Source organism: Phoca vitulina, unplaced genomic scaffold, assembly GCF_004348235.1.
Source record: "Phoca vitulina isolate PV1807 unplaced genomic scaffold, GSC_HSeal_1.0 scaffold103, whole genome shotgun sequence".
Taxonomy (NCBI): Eukaryota; Metazoa; Chordata; class Mammalia; order Carnivora; family Phocidae; genus Phoca; species Phoca vitulina.
In genome coordinates, this window is record NW_022589806.1 from 89,776 (window position 1) to 102,960 (window position 13,185).

A 13,185-nucleotide genomic window follows, 5' to 3' on the forward strand; every position below is an offset into this window, starting at 1 on the left:
CCTCACACTCTCCTTTGCTGTGGTGTCTGTGAATTATCTAAAAAAGGGTTAAATGATAATTATTTACATGGTATAGTCAAATTACATTAACTGTAGAAGAATGGTATATAATTTTGCTACTATATTTCAAAATATTGCTCTGTTTACAATTTTTCAAAAGAAAAACCATATGATCCAAAGAAGAAGGAGACCACTTACTTTAATAGCAGTGCTTTCATCAAAGGACTTTGGTGCCCAGGCATAAAGGTGAATTGATGACTTCAAAGCAATTGCAATATATGTTGTTTCTTCATGTTGAACTACAATGATAAAATATAAAGAAGTAACAATGCCACAGAGTTAACAAGAACACTCAAGTATTTGTATTGGTCATTAAAAATATTATAACCACAATATAAGAGAACAGATCATATATTTTTAGAAAAGCTATTTAGTTACAATTTGAGGCCTCCCAAAAGGTGACAAAACTAACTATATAGTTTTATGAAGTGTGTTAGCCTTCAGGAGCACTCTGTACACTGAAAACTACAGAACATTGTTGAAAGGAATTAAAGAAGAACTAAATAAATGGAAAGAGTTCCTTTGTTAATCGATGGGTAGACTTAACACTGTTAAGAGGGCAATACATGGATGGACCTAGAGGGTATTCTGCTAAGTGAAATAAGCCACGCTGAGAAAGACAAATACTTATGACTTCACTCATGTGGAATCTAAAAAACAAAACAAATGAATAAACAAAAAGAATCAGATCTATAAATACAGAGATCAAATTGATAGTTGCCAGAGGGAAGGCACACAGGGGATGGGCAAAATGGGTGAAGGGGAGTGGGAGATATAGGCCTCCAGTTAGGGAATGAATAAGTCATGGAAATAAAAGGTACAACATAGGGAATACAGCCAATAATATTATAATAACGTTGTATGGTGATAGATATTAACTACACTTGTGGGAACACAGCATAACATACAGAGAATTTGAAGCACTATGTTCTACACCTGAAACTAATATAACATTATGTGTCAACTGTATTAAAAAAATCCAGCTGAGCCCTGGTCAGCTCAAGGACTTATGAGAAATAAATCACTGTTGTTTTAAGTCACTAAATAAATAAAAATGTCAATATTTTTTTTTGAAGATTTTATTTATTTATTTGACAGACAGAGACACAGCGAGAGAGGGAACACAAACAGGGGGAGTGGGAGGGGGAGAAGCAGGCTTCCCACTGAGCAGGGAGCCCAGTGCGGGGCTCGATCCCAGGACCCTGGGAGCATGACCTGAGCCGAAGGCAGACGCTTAAATACTGAGCCACCCAGGTGCCCCATAAAAATGTCAATATTTTAAAAAGAGGACAGTATCATCCAAAGTGATCTATGGATTCAATGCATTTGCTATTAAAATCCCAATGGCCTCTTATGCAGAAATGGAAATGCTGATCCTAAAATTCACATGGAATTGGAAGAGGCCCCAAATAACCAAAACAATCTTGAAAAAGAAAAACAAAGTTGAATGACTCATACTTCCCAAATTCAAAACTTACTATAAGCTATAGTAATCAAAACAGTGTAGCACTGAGATAAGAATAGGCAAATAGATCAACAGAATAAAATTGGAGTCTACAAATAAGCCCATACGTTTATGGTCAATGATATCCTGATAATTCAATTGGGAAAGAATACTCTCTTCAACAAATGGCACTGGGACAACTGAATATCCACATACAAAAGAATAAGTTGAACCCCTTACCTCACACCATATACAAAAACTAATTCAGAAAAGTCAAAGACATAAATGTAAGAGATAGAACTATAAAACTATGAGAAGTAAATATAGGAATAAATCTTCATGGCAATGGATTTTTATATTTGACACCAAAAGCATAAGCAACAAAAGAAAAAAATAGATAAATTGGGTTTCATCCAAATTAAAATTTTGGAGTATCAAAAGACACTGTCAAGAAAATGAAAAGACAACCTATGAAATGGGAAAAAATATTTGAAAATCATATATCTGATAAGGTCCTAGGATCCAGAATGTATAGAATGCTTACAACTCAACAACAAAAAGATGATAGATAGGTAGATAGATAGATAGATAGATAGATAGATAGATAGATAGATACACACATACATACTTGACAACATTCGCTATCAGGGAAATACAAATCAAAACTACAACAAGATGCCACTTCACACCCACTTAGATACCTAGAATCAAAAGACAGACATCTGCAAGTGTTGGCAAAGATGAAGAGAAAATGGATCTTCCATACTTATGTCAATGTAAAATGGTGCAGCCACTTTGAAAAACAGTGTGGCGGTACTATCCAAGAGAAAAGAAAACATGCATTCCCATGTACAGACACATGTATGAAATGTTAATAGTAGCCAAAAAGTGGAAAGAGTACAAATGTATAAACAATGGATGTATAAAAATTGTATAAACAAAAGGTATACCTATACAATGAAATACTATTTAGCAATAAAAAGTAAGTACTGATACATGTTATACAGGCTACAGCAGGCATGAGCCTTGAAAACATTATACTAAGTGACAAAAACCTGTCACAAAGACCATATATGATTCCATTTAAATAAATTGTCCAGAAAAGAAAAAAAACAGAGCAAAGGAAAGTAGATCAGTGGTTATTTAGGACTGAGGAGAATAAGGTGAATGTAAGAGGGATGGAATGTGGAGTAATTGCTAATGGCTATGGGAGTTCTTTTTGGGATAATGAGATTATGATAATGGTTATATAACTCTATAAACATACTAAAAACCATTGATTGTACACTTCTAAATGGGTACATTTTATGATATATAAATTAATTCCAACACAGCTGTTTTTTAAAAAAGAGAAAAATGAATAAGAAGTATATGCTTTCTCTCATATAGACCTTCTGATTCTTATGATATATGTTGGTCTACTTGCTAGATTTATATTTTGTGCTAAAACCCTTCCTCCTTGGCAGGAATATTGCTTCTATCCTTTCTAGTCAGATTTCATTAGAGACCAAATATAAGGCTTCTCTTTCTATCTCCCCCTTTCTCTTATTCATATTCTCTATCTCTCTCTGATTCTAGTTATTTTATCTTTTTCTTTTACACTGTTCTCAAGTAGGCCAAAGAAGCATGATTAATAAACCCCCAACAAGCAAAGAAATTCTCTGTTAAGCAAACACTTCCTATAATTTTAATATATGGCAGTAATTGGCATCAGTCAATTATTTTATGGATCTTGAGAGGCTACTGAAAACACCACGAAAGTATGAGTACATGGCTGTCCCACTAGGAGGCAGGCAGTTCTGCTACATAAACTCCTGTTTAACATCTGGGGATCTCTTTCACCTTTGGCTACCAAATACATATAATATGATTTGGAGGAGAGTAGTGATACATAAAACTAGAAGAAAATAGTGTATTTATTTAATTCCTGGTTTGTCTGGGTACTCATTTCTCCCTTTAATGGTGTATGTGTACTTATATACACACATATGGGAACCTATTCTGGAAAAGCCCCTATATGCAGAACAGAAATGGTCAGTCAGAATAGCAATATCCTGCTAAAACTCATATTATGTGATTCCAGCTATCACTTACCTATGCCACTAGCTCTGTCTGAAGGGGTAACTAATTAAAAGGAAAGAAGAAAACAACGGGGATTTGCTTCAGAAATAGAAGAGAATGGGATAACATCACTTTCTAGTTGTAGACAGATGAGAGAAGGATTCTGAGACCATGGAGTTGTTACTTCATTTTGCAGTGAATGGTTGTAAAGAGATAGGACATGTGAAAACACTCTAATCAGACAGAAAATATTTAGCAATTATATTTATGAATATTGACAGTGGGAGCAAGAGCCAGTAAACCACAGAAGAATTTTCTTTTGGACTCATCGCAAAGTTTCCTGGTCAGTATTAAGATAAATTTTCCAATTTAAGGAAGTGGAATTATTATGTGATTCCATTTTACGGCTGTTCCAAGGGAAGATAATATATGAATCTCCTTGCAGGTTATTGAAGATACATCAAGAACATTTATATAGTCGGAGTTATACAGAGGCAAGAAAAGAAGTATCAGTTCATCTGGACTAATTAGAGTGACTGGAAAGGGAAGAAAGGTGAGAAAGTAAACTTCAATAGCTATTTAAGTCAATCAGTATTTTCTCAACAGCCATGATTGTGACATAGAGGGCCCGGAAATTGTCTCAGTGAAATTCACTCATTTTTGTATAGGAAGTTGCAAATTCTTTTCTTTATCTACTCTGCCTCTCACAACAATGTACTTTACTAAACAAAGGAAAGCAAACTTTATATAGCTATAGTAAACATAAAATGGGACTTACGGACACTGAAGTGTTCACAGCCTGTCAACTTATCAATAGCTTTGCAGGCTTCCTCTGTCTTTAGCATTTCCTCTTGTCTTCTTTTACTTTCTGGATCATCATTCAAAATCTTGTTCCTCAGCCAGGTCAAATGATACACCCTAAGTCTGTTCTTATGGCCTGATAGATAAGATAGAGTGTTTTAATTCAGTCTATTTTTTCATATATTAGAAAAACAAAACAACAAAAGTATTTTGCCCTTTTAACCAAATCTTCTCATTAAAGTAAAAAGCACTTTTAGAAAAAACTACACTACTAGATTCTTCCCTTCAGATTTTGTAAATATGATAGCAAAGTCTTTCTTAGTCCCTCACTTCCAAGAGATAGTCAAAATGTCTACCAGCTACCTATGTGCCTGTCTGAAGAGAAGTACAATACTTCTTTGGGACAGGTTAAGACTGCCATGGTACAGCAACAGAATTACCATCCATTCATTTATACTTTGGCTTTTATCTAAGTCATGGTCCTTCTGGGATTTGGAGACCTAGAAGCTGTCCTTGGTAGTATGTATGTATGAGAGGGATATCTGATGTATCGACTGTTAGGAATTCAGGGTTAGTGGGAAGGGTTTCTTTGTGCTCTCTCATTCCAGCATACTTACAAAATAATTAAAGTTTTATTATTTTTTTCTCAATCAAATTTATCTTCACTGCTAATTTTTTTGCCAATTGAATTATTTCTTTTTTTATTGTTATATTAATTACCATACATTACATCATTAGTTTTTGATGTAGTGTTCCATGATTCATTGTTTGCATATAACACCCAGTGCTCCATGCAGAATGTGCCCTCTTTAATACCCATCACCAGGCTAACCCATCCCCCCACCCCCCTCCCCTCTGGAACCCTCAGTTTGTTTCTCAGTGTCCATAGTCTCTCATGGTTCGTCTCCCCCTCCAATTTCCCCCCTTCAGTTTTCCCTTCCTACTATCTTTTTTTTTTTAAACATATAATGTATTATTTGTTTCAGAGGTACAGGTCTGTGATTCAACAGTCTTATACAATTCACAGTGCTCACCATAGCACATACCCTCCCCAATATCTGTCACCCAACCACCCCATGCCTCCCACCCCCCACCACTTCAGCAACCCTCAGTTTGTTTCCTGAGATTAAGAATTCCTCATATCTTCACTGCTAATTTTCTAATTGTAAACCCCAGAAAATCCTTACAATCCCTTAAGGAAAAACAAGCCATTGAATTACACACTTGTTTTCATATGTAGTGACTTTGTATTCATTTTTTACAGTTTATTGTTAATAAGATTCCTAGGCTCAACAATAAGATTCTTACTTATGTGATTAATCTTACATATGTTTTTACATGACATCTTCTGAAGCAGCATTAGAATTCAGACATCTATGTCTATTTCCATTCTACTCTTAAGTGGTAGAATAAATTTGTGCTCTAAATTATTAGGTATCTTTCTATACTGATGTTCTCAGTGTCATCTGATGCAAAAATAATCCACTTTGAGAAAAACTTAACCATTAAAAGGGACACATTTGGGTTAGAAAAAGCTGGATAAAAAGTAAAGAAATCTGTTTTCCAGATGTGCAATCTCTAAGCCACCCAGATGTTTTCAAAATCTAAATGTTACCTCAAAATCTGTGTACCTCAAACAATTAAAAATGAATGAAAATGAAACATGACCAAAAAACGATCAAGCTTTAGCATACCTATTGAGGATTTTCTCCCCTAACCAAAACTTAAAGCAAAGTTAATAATTTTTAGGAATATACATAATCATTAATTAATGTGCCATATAGCTATTAGGTACAGACAGGAAGCATGCAAACACATATAAATAACTGTAATTAGCATCATTTTATTCTACAGTTAAAGCATTTTTTTAACTTTTTGTTTCCTTTTGTCAGTTGTCTTTTGCCTTTAGTTGACTTTAGTACTAGTGTTTTCTAATACCAAGTAATGTATTGTAATGACAATTATTATTAACATCTGTTTACTTGCTCTCTCTTATTCAGAGATTCAGGTTCTGACTGACCAAAACTAAGAAGTTCAATTACTACGTGGGAAGAAGGTAGAGGTCTTAGGGTATCCATTCTCGTTACTAATCCTATCTGTAGGCCCTCATGATAAGGCTGTGCCAGGGACAACAGAGTTTCATTTTTATCCAATTATTGTCCACTTTGTTCTTTGTTGCTTCTAGCACACCACAAGAAATTATATGATGGATGTGGTCATCTGCACATGGGTGGGTGAAATTTTGAGTTGTAAAATTGCAGGTGGCTACTCAGAAAAGACCTGAAAGATGTAAATGGCATGTTTTTTTTTTCTTATCAAACGACCTAGGTGAGGTGCATTGCAATCAAATATCCAGACAGCAAAGGAGAGTGAGAAGTTAGTTTAAACTGTAAATAGAATGACCCAACAATTGCACTACTAGGTATTTACCCCAAAGATACAGATGTAGTGAAAAGAAGGGACACATGCACCCCAATGTTCATAGCAGCAATGTCCACAATAACCAAACTGTGGAAGGAGCCAAGATGCCCTTCAACAGATGAATGGATAAAGAAGATGTGGTTCATTAATACAATGGAATATTACTCAGCCATCAGAAAGGATGAATACTCACCATCTGCATCAAAATGGATGGAACTGGAGGGTATTATGCTAAGTGAAGTAAGTCAAGCAGAGAAAGACAATTATCATATGGTTTCACTCATATGTGGAACATAAGGAATAGCGTGGAGGACCATAGGGGAAGGGAGGGAAATCTGAAGGGGGAGAAAGCAGAGAGGGAGACAAACCATGAGAGACTCAGGACTCTGGGAACCAAACTGAGGGCTACAGAAGGGAGGGGGTGGGAGGATGGGGTTGCAGGATGATGGGTATTTAGGAGGGCATGTGTGGTGATGAGCACTGGGTGTTATGGGTAACTGATGAATCATTGAACACTACCTCAAAAACTAATGATGTACTATATAGTGGCTAACTGAACGTAATAAAAATAAATAAAAAATAAAAAAATAAACTGCGAATAGATAAGAAAACACAAGTAGGAAAGTTTGGTGTCCTAATTTAAGGTTATATTTAAAGTGCTTTCCTATGAAACTTTTACCTGAGAAATTCTTTAGCCTAGTTTGGAACCTAATTAATCTACATAATTACTTAGCTAATTTTAGTTCTTAAACAAACCGGAGATGGTAATCAGCAAATTGAGTGGCTCTACAACTTGAATCTGACGGAATGGTCTTCGCTTTATCAGTTTAGTGATGTCTGCCTTTCCACTTCTGTCCATCAGATACAGATTAGATCGGGTTCCCAACAGCAAATTCACTCCTGTTTGCACATAAAAAGAAAGGTGCTATATTAGCTCAGATTACATTTTTATAATTGAATTTATATTAGTACTTTTGCAATTCCAGTGTGCTGATCTGTGCAAAGATGACATATCACTTTCGGCTAATGTTAACCTCATACTGTGTAACAATGAACTCTACCAACAAATTTCTCTGAAATATATTAAAATCTAGAAGATAATACCTTCTGGCAATATTTCTACTGGCTGGTGTCTGGTGTGGCATCTCAAAAGGAGAATTTTATAAATATCTCACCACCCTTTAGCAGTATCCCAAACTTTATAAAAATCAATCAACCCTTTTGAAAATTACCATTAAACATTAAGAATGTATATGAACAATTACCATTAAACATTAAGGATGTATATGAAGAATTCAATTCAGTTGATTCCTCATTCCTAATTATAACTAAGAGTTTAATGCTTTTACAATAATTATATGTAAATTATTTTTAAATTTATTTTAAATTGAGTCTGTATTCATGCATATATTATAAAACTTAGATTGCAAAATACCTGTGAAAGTAGTTCTTACTTTTATGTATCTAAATTCCTACACTCTATTATTTGTCTGCTGGCTCTATTTATTCAGATATAAAAACTGTTAAAAGACTGAATGAGAGGGTTGAAATAGAAGATTAAGCTAAATTAGAATACACTTCAAACCACTGTGGGAGTTTTCCCCCATAACCTGAGACATAGGAAAAACTCAGCCAAGTAATATAATGGAGAGCACTTTAGTGTTTTCCTTCTACTTAGAGACTATTTGTGTTTCAAGGATATAAGGAGAAAAGACAAGGGTCTCTGCTTTCATTTTTCTATTCTGTCCTTTACCAGTTCTCTAAGTAATGGCCTGTGGCAGATTTAGGAATTGCGTTTCCTCCCAAAGTGGAATCAGAGAGGGAGGGTAAAGTATATTCAATTTTGACTGTAATATTTTATTTTTCAAAATGTAAAACCAGAAGTTATAAAAATGAATTATTAGACATTAATTAGATCTCTGGGTAGTTGCCTGACTGAAATGATAAAGACATAAACTCTGCTTTCTTGTTATCTGACACAATATATTAGCTTGGAGGGTAACATGTTTTTTCTAAGTTATTCAATCCATATAGCTATAATGTTTGCTACACTGCTCTATTTTTAATTTAAAATTCTCTCCCCTGTTCAAACATACATTAAGCAAAATCTATGAAATTGCAAGTCAGAGGTTGGCATTTACTTTGAATTTCTTCCCTCCTTCCATTTATTTATTCTGTTTCATTTATGATTCATACTGGTTTGAGGTAAAATATTGTCTGAGCCCTACTAATGTGGTTATAATTCTTCTAGAGCAAAGGACTGAAAAAGTCTATCGAAGTTAAGACATTATCAAAGGTCATACAGATGGCTAATAGACACATGAAAATATACTCAACATCACTCATCATCAGGGAAATACAAATAAAAACTACAATGAGATACCACCTCACACCTGTCAGGATGGCTAAAATTAACAACACAGGAAACGACAGATGTTGGTGAGGATGTGGAGAAAGGGGAACCCTCTTACCCTGTTGGTGGGAATGCAGTCTGGTGCAACCACTCTGGAAAACAGTATGGAGGTTCCTTAAAAAGTTAAAAATAGAACTACCCTATGATCCAGTGATGGCACTACTAGGTATTTACCCAAAGAATATAAAAAACACTATTTCAAAGGGATACATGCACCCCAATGTTTACAGCAGCATTATCAACAACAGCCAAATTATGGATACAGCCCAAGTGTCCACTGACTGATGAATGTATAAAGAAGAGGTAGTATGTATATGTGTGTGTGTGTATACATATATATTCCATTGTATATATATACAATAGATGAATGGTTAAAGAAGATGTGGTTCATATATACAATGGAATATTACTCAGCCATCAGAAAGGATGAATACCCACCATTTGCATCAACATGGATGGAACTGGAGGGGATTATGCTAAGTGAAGTAAGTCAAACAGAGAAAGTCAATTATCATATGGTTTCACTCATATGTGGAACATAAGCAATAGTACAGAGGACCATAGGGGAAGGGAGGGAAATCTGAAGGGGGGGGAAGCAGAGAGCGAGACAAACCATGAGAGACTCAGCCATCAAAAATAATGAAATCTTGCCATTTGCAATGATGTGGTTGGAGCTAGAGAGTATTATGCTAAGTGAAATAATTCAGTCAGAGGAAGACAAATACCATATGATTTCACTCATTTGTGAAATTTAAGAAACAAAACAGATGAACATAAGGGGAAGAAAAAGAAAGAGAGGGAGGCAAACCATAAAAGAGACAGAACAAACTGAGGGTTACTTGAGGGGATGTGGGAGTGGGCTGGGTTAAATGGGTATGGGCATTAAGGAAGGCACTTGTGATGAGCACTGGGTGTTATATATAAGTGATGAATCACTAAATTCTCTTCCTGAAACTAATATTACACTATATGTTAACTAACTAGAATTTAGATAAAAACTTGAAACATTTAAAAAGAGACATGATTGAAAGAACTTTCTCTACAAATCCACAAGATTATTTAAAAACAAGAACTTACAGAAATATGTCTTAACTATCTCATTAGGTATTAAATGCTACACACTATCTTAAAGTAAAAATACTAAGCTCAAATTTTTAAATAATCATAACCTAGTCCAATTTTATGTTTTAGTCAAGTCAATTCAAGTTAAAAAGAGAATAAAAAAGGGAAGGAGTGCCAATTCAAACATCAAACTGCAGAATAAATGAGTGAAAATAAATCAGTAAGAAAAGGAACAAATTAGCTAGTATAAATATATATATTTTTATTTGCTTGAAAATGGTTTGGTAATAACAAGTGTTTTACATCTATGATTTTTCACAAGTTTGCTGCATTGATAAAAAAAGTATTCTTTGAAAAAACAACTCAGTTTTAAGAAACCAAACTTACCCCACAGAGAACCACAGCAGATTTCAGAAGTGAATTCCTTTTCATACATGTGGATTAGTGGTTTTTTACATGCAGGAGACACATATAGTGGGTTAACATTGACTTCAGAGGGTCGCTTAGGTGATTTCTCAGGTGCTTCCACTAATCCAGCATACACTGTGAAGAAGTAAGGGGAAGATATTCAGAGAAATTACTAGTGTATATACCATATGTGATTGAATGTTTCCACAAATAAGACACAGCCTAGAAAAGTTTCTTTCCTTTATTGAATTTTCTTTTTCCTGGAGGTATAATTTCTATTAACTCCTAAACTATCAGATAACACAAATCATGATGGTTAAAATACATTTCTGAAAATGAATGTATTTCAGGTTACCATGATTAGATTGCAAAAGAAAATCCAGATGAGGGACTCAGTTACTCAATTGTAGTTTAAATTTAGGTGCCATAAAGACTCAGTGAGGAGTATATTTTTTAAAGCATGTATCCATCTGAATTTATGTTAACTGAATATCAGAATGATTTCATTCTTTTCAGACCATGAACCAGTGGTCAAACGCTGTAATATGTGAATAGACTGCAGCATTTGGAGATTATATTAAACACACTTACAGATGGCACTGCCAAAGTCAGCATTTGCAGCCCTCCCAGAACCACTGGAGGGAGATGAGTGGCTGGCAGAAAAACCTGATTGTGTTGATGCTTCTGATATGTCCATGCTGTCATTCTCGTCATCAGGTGCTGCTGGTGCAGGGCCTAAGGCAATGGCATTTGAGGCCTCGCTTCTACCACTAGGCTCCTAATAGAAGATCGAAAATCAATTTTGACTTTATTCGGAGATTAACTGTGAAATAAATATAATATGCCTAGAAGTCATTTGAAAAAGAGAATGCAAAATTTGTAGCATCTATAATTCTTCATCCTTTTAAAATCCACATTTATCAGAAGAATTCAACAATGTTATCAGAAAAGAAAGAACTAACTTAAATTGAGACAACTGATGTCAGAGGAAAAATTTAAGGAGCTTAAAATCCCTAGCTGTGCGATTTGGGGCCTAATATTAGTGGAATTTTTATTATATACTAGGTATACTGCTAGTTATTTTATTTATATATTACTGCAAATCCTTAACAACAACCCAAAAAGTAAGTATAATTATCTCCATTTTACTTATGAGGAAACAAAAGCTTAGCAAAGTTAAATAATTTATTCAAATCATAGAGATAAAGTAGGGGAACCAGAGTTTGAAGCCAAAGTCTGATTCCAAAGCTTATGTTGAGCTATGCTATGCTAAACAGCCACTTGAAAAAAATAAAAAAGCACCAGAGTTGGGGGTATCAATTTTACTTTGTCAAATGACAAAGCTAGTGATGGAAAATCAACCAACACAAATTCAAGGGTGTGACCATGCCTCACTGAAAATCTAGTTGGCTTCCATTAACTTACATAGAAGAAACTCAAGGATAAAAGCCACAAAATGCGACAGAATTTACATGGAATGCCATATCCTGTGGAAAAACATGCCAACTGTTTTTGGTAAGCTTGTCTGTTGATAAGCATTTTTTTGCATCCAGTGATTCCTGGCATTGAGAGAGCTGTGCTGCCCTGTCAAAGACTTGTTTTTATGACCTTTCCAACCACAAGTGTTGTATGGCAACATATCCTTTCAAATTAAAGTGAAAGGACTGTCTACTCATTCTGTAAATGTCAAAAACATTCCTTGCAATAATTGGAGATACCCGGGGGAGCTATGAAAACTATGATGGGACATCCTGTTTTAATGTCTTTAATTAAGATAGGTAAGTAGGGAGGGAGGGAGAGAGAAAGAAAGAGAAAGAGAGAGAGAGAGAAAGAGACTTTCCCAATCATACTACTTTCCCATTGGAAACTATCTAGGAAGTTTCCTTCCTTCATTGATTTCTTCCATAATTATTGTGTCTATCATAAACCAAGTCCTAGGTTGGGTCCTGGGATTGGGTGAGTGGGTAGAGAAAAGTAATCAAGAATGGATTAAACAGAGTTCCAGCCTTTTAAGAGTTCACAATCTAGTATGGCAGAAAAGCAAGTCAACAACCAAATACTATGTCACAAGTACTAAAATGAAACTATAGGCAAAATTCTTGCAAACACAGAGGGAGGGGTATATAATTCCATCTTGAAAAGTCAAAGATGATATATGAGTTGGATCATGAGAATGACTAATTAACCAAGCAGAGAAGATGTGAGGGGGCAGCCTTATAGACAGAGGGAACAGCTTGCACAAGGGCACTAATTCATGAAGGAGCATGGCATCTTGTAAGCCAGTTTGTGTGATAGGACAACAGGCTGGGAAAGTAAATTGGAATGATCTTTCCTGTGTCTAGAATCTCACCTGTGTTTTCAGATATCCAAATACTCCCTATTTGTCAAGAATTAGTTCAAATACCAGATGCTCCAGGAAATCTTCTCTGATCATTCTTATTGATCTAGCATCTGCAAAACTATTTGAGTATTTTTTGAATTTTTTATTATGTTCATTTAGCCCACATATAGTACA

At 34.9% G+C, this 13,185-nt stretch overlaps 1 protein-coding gene across 1 annotated transcript in view; it reads right to left on the bottom strand.

Annotated features, from left to right (window-relative positions):
• Positions 1 to 13,185, bottom strand: part of NRK (Nik related kinase) — a 134,419-nt gene that overhangs the window by 16,347 nt on the left and 104,887 nt on the right. Inside the window, exons 20-24 of the mRNA XM_032397776.1 lie at positions 11,262 to 11,448; positions 10,650 to 10,805; positions 7,544 to 7,687; positions 4,344 to 4,502; positions 195 to 299 (exon numbers count right to left, since the gene is read on the bottom strand). Of these exons, the coding sequence (XP_032253667.1) occupies positions 195 to 299; positions 4,344 to 4,502; positions 7,544 to 7,687; positions 10,650 to 10,805; positions 11,262 to 11,448 (751 nt within the window). The remainder of the gene's footprint in view (positions 1 to 194; positions 300 to 4,343; positions 4,503 to 7,543; positions 7,688 to 10,649; positions 10,806 to 11,261; positions 11,449 to 13,185) is intronic.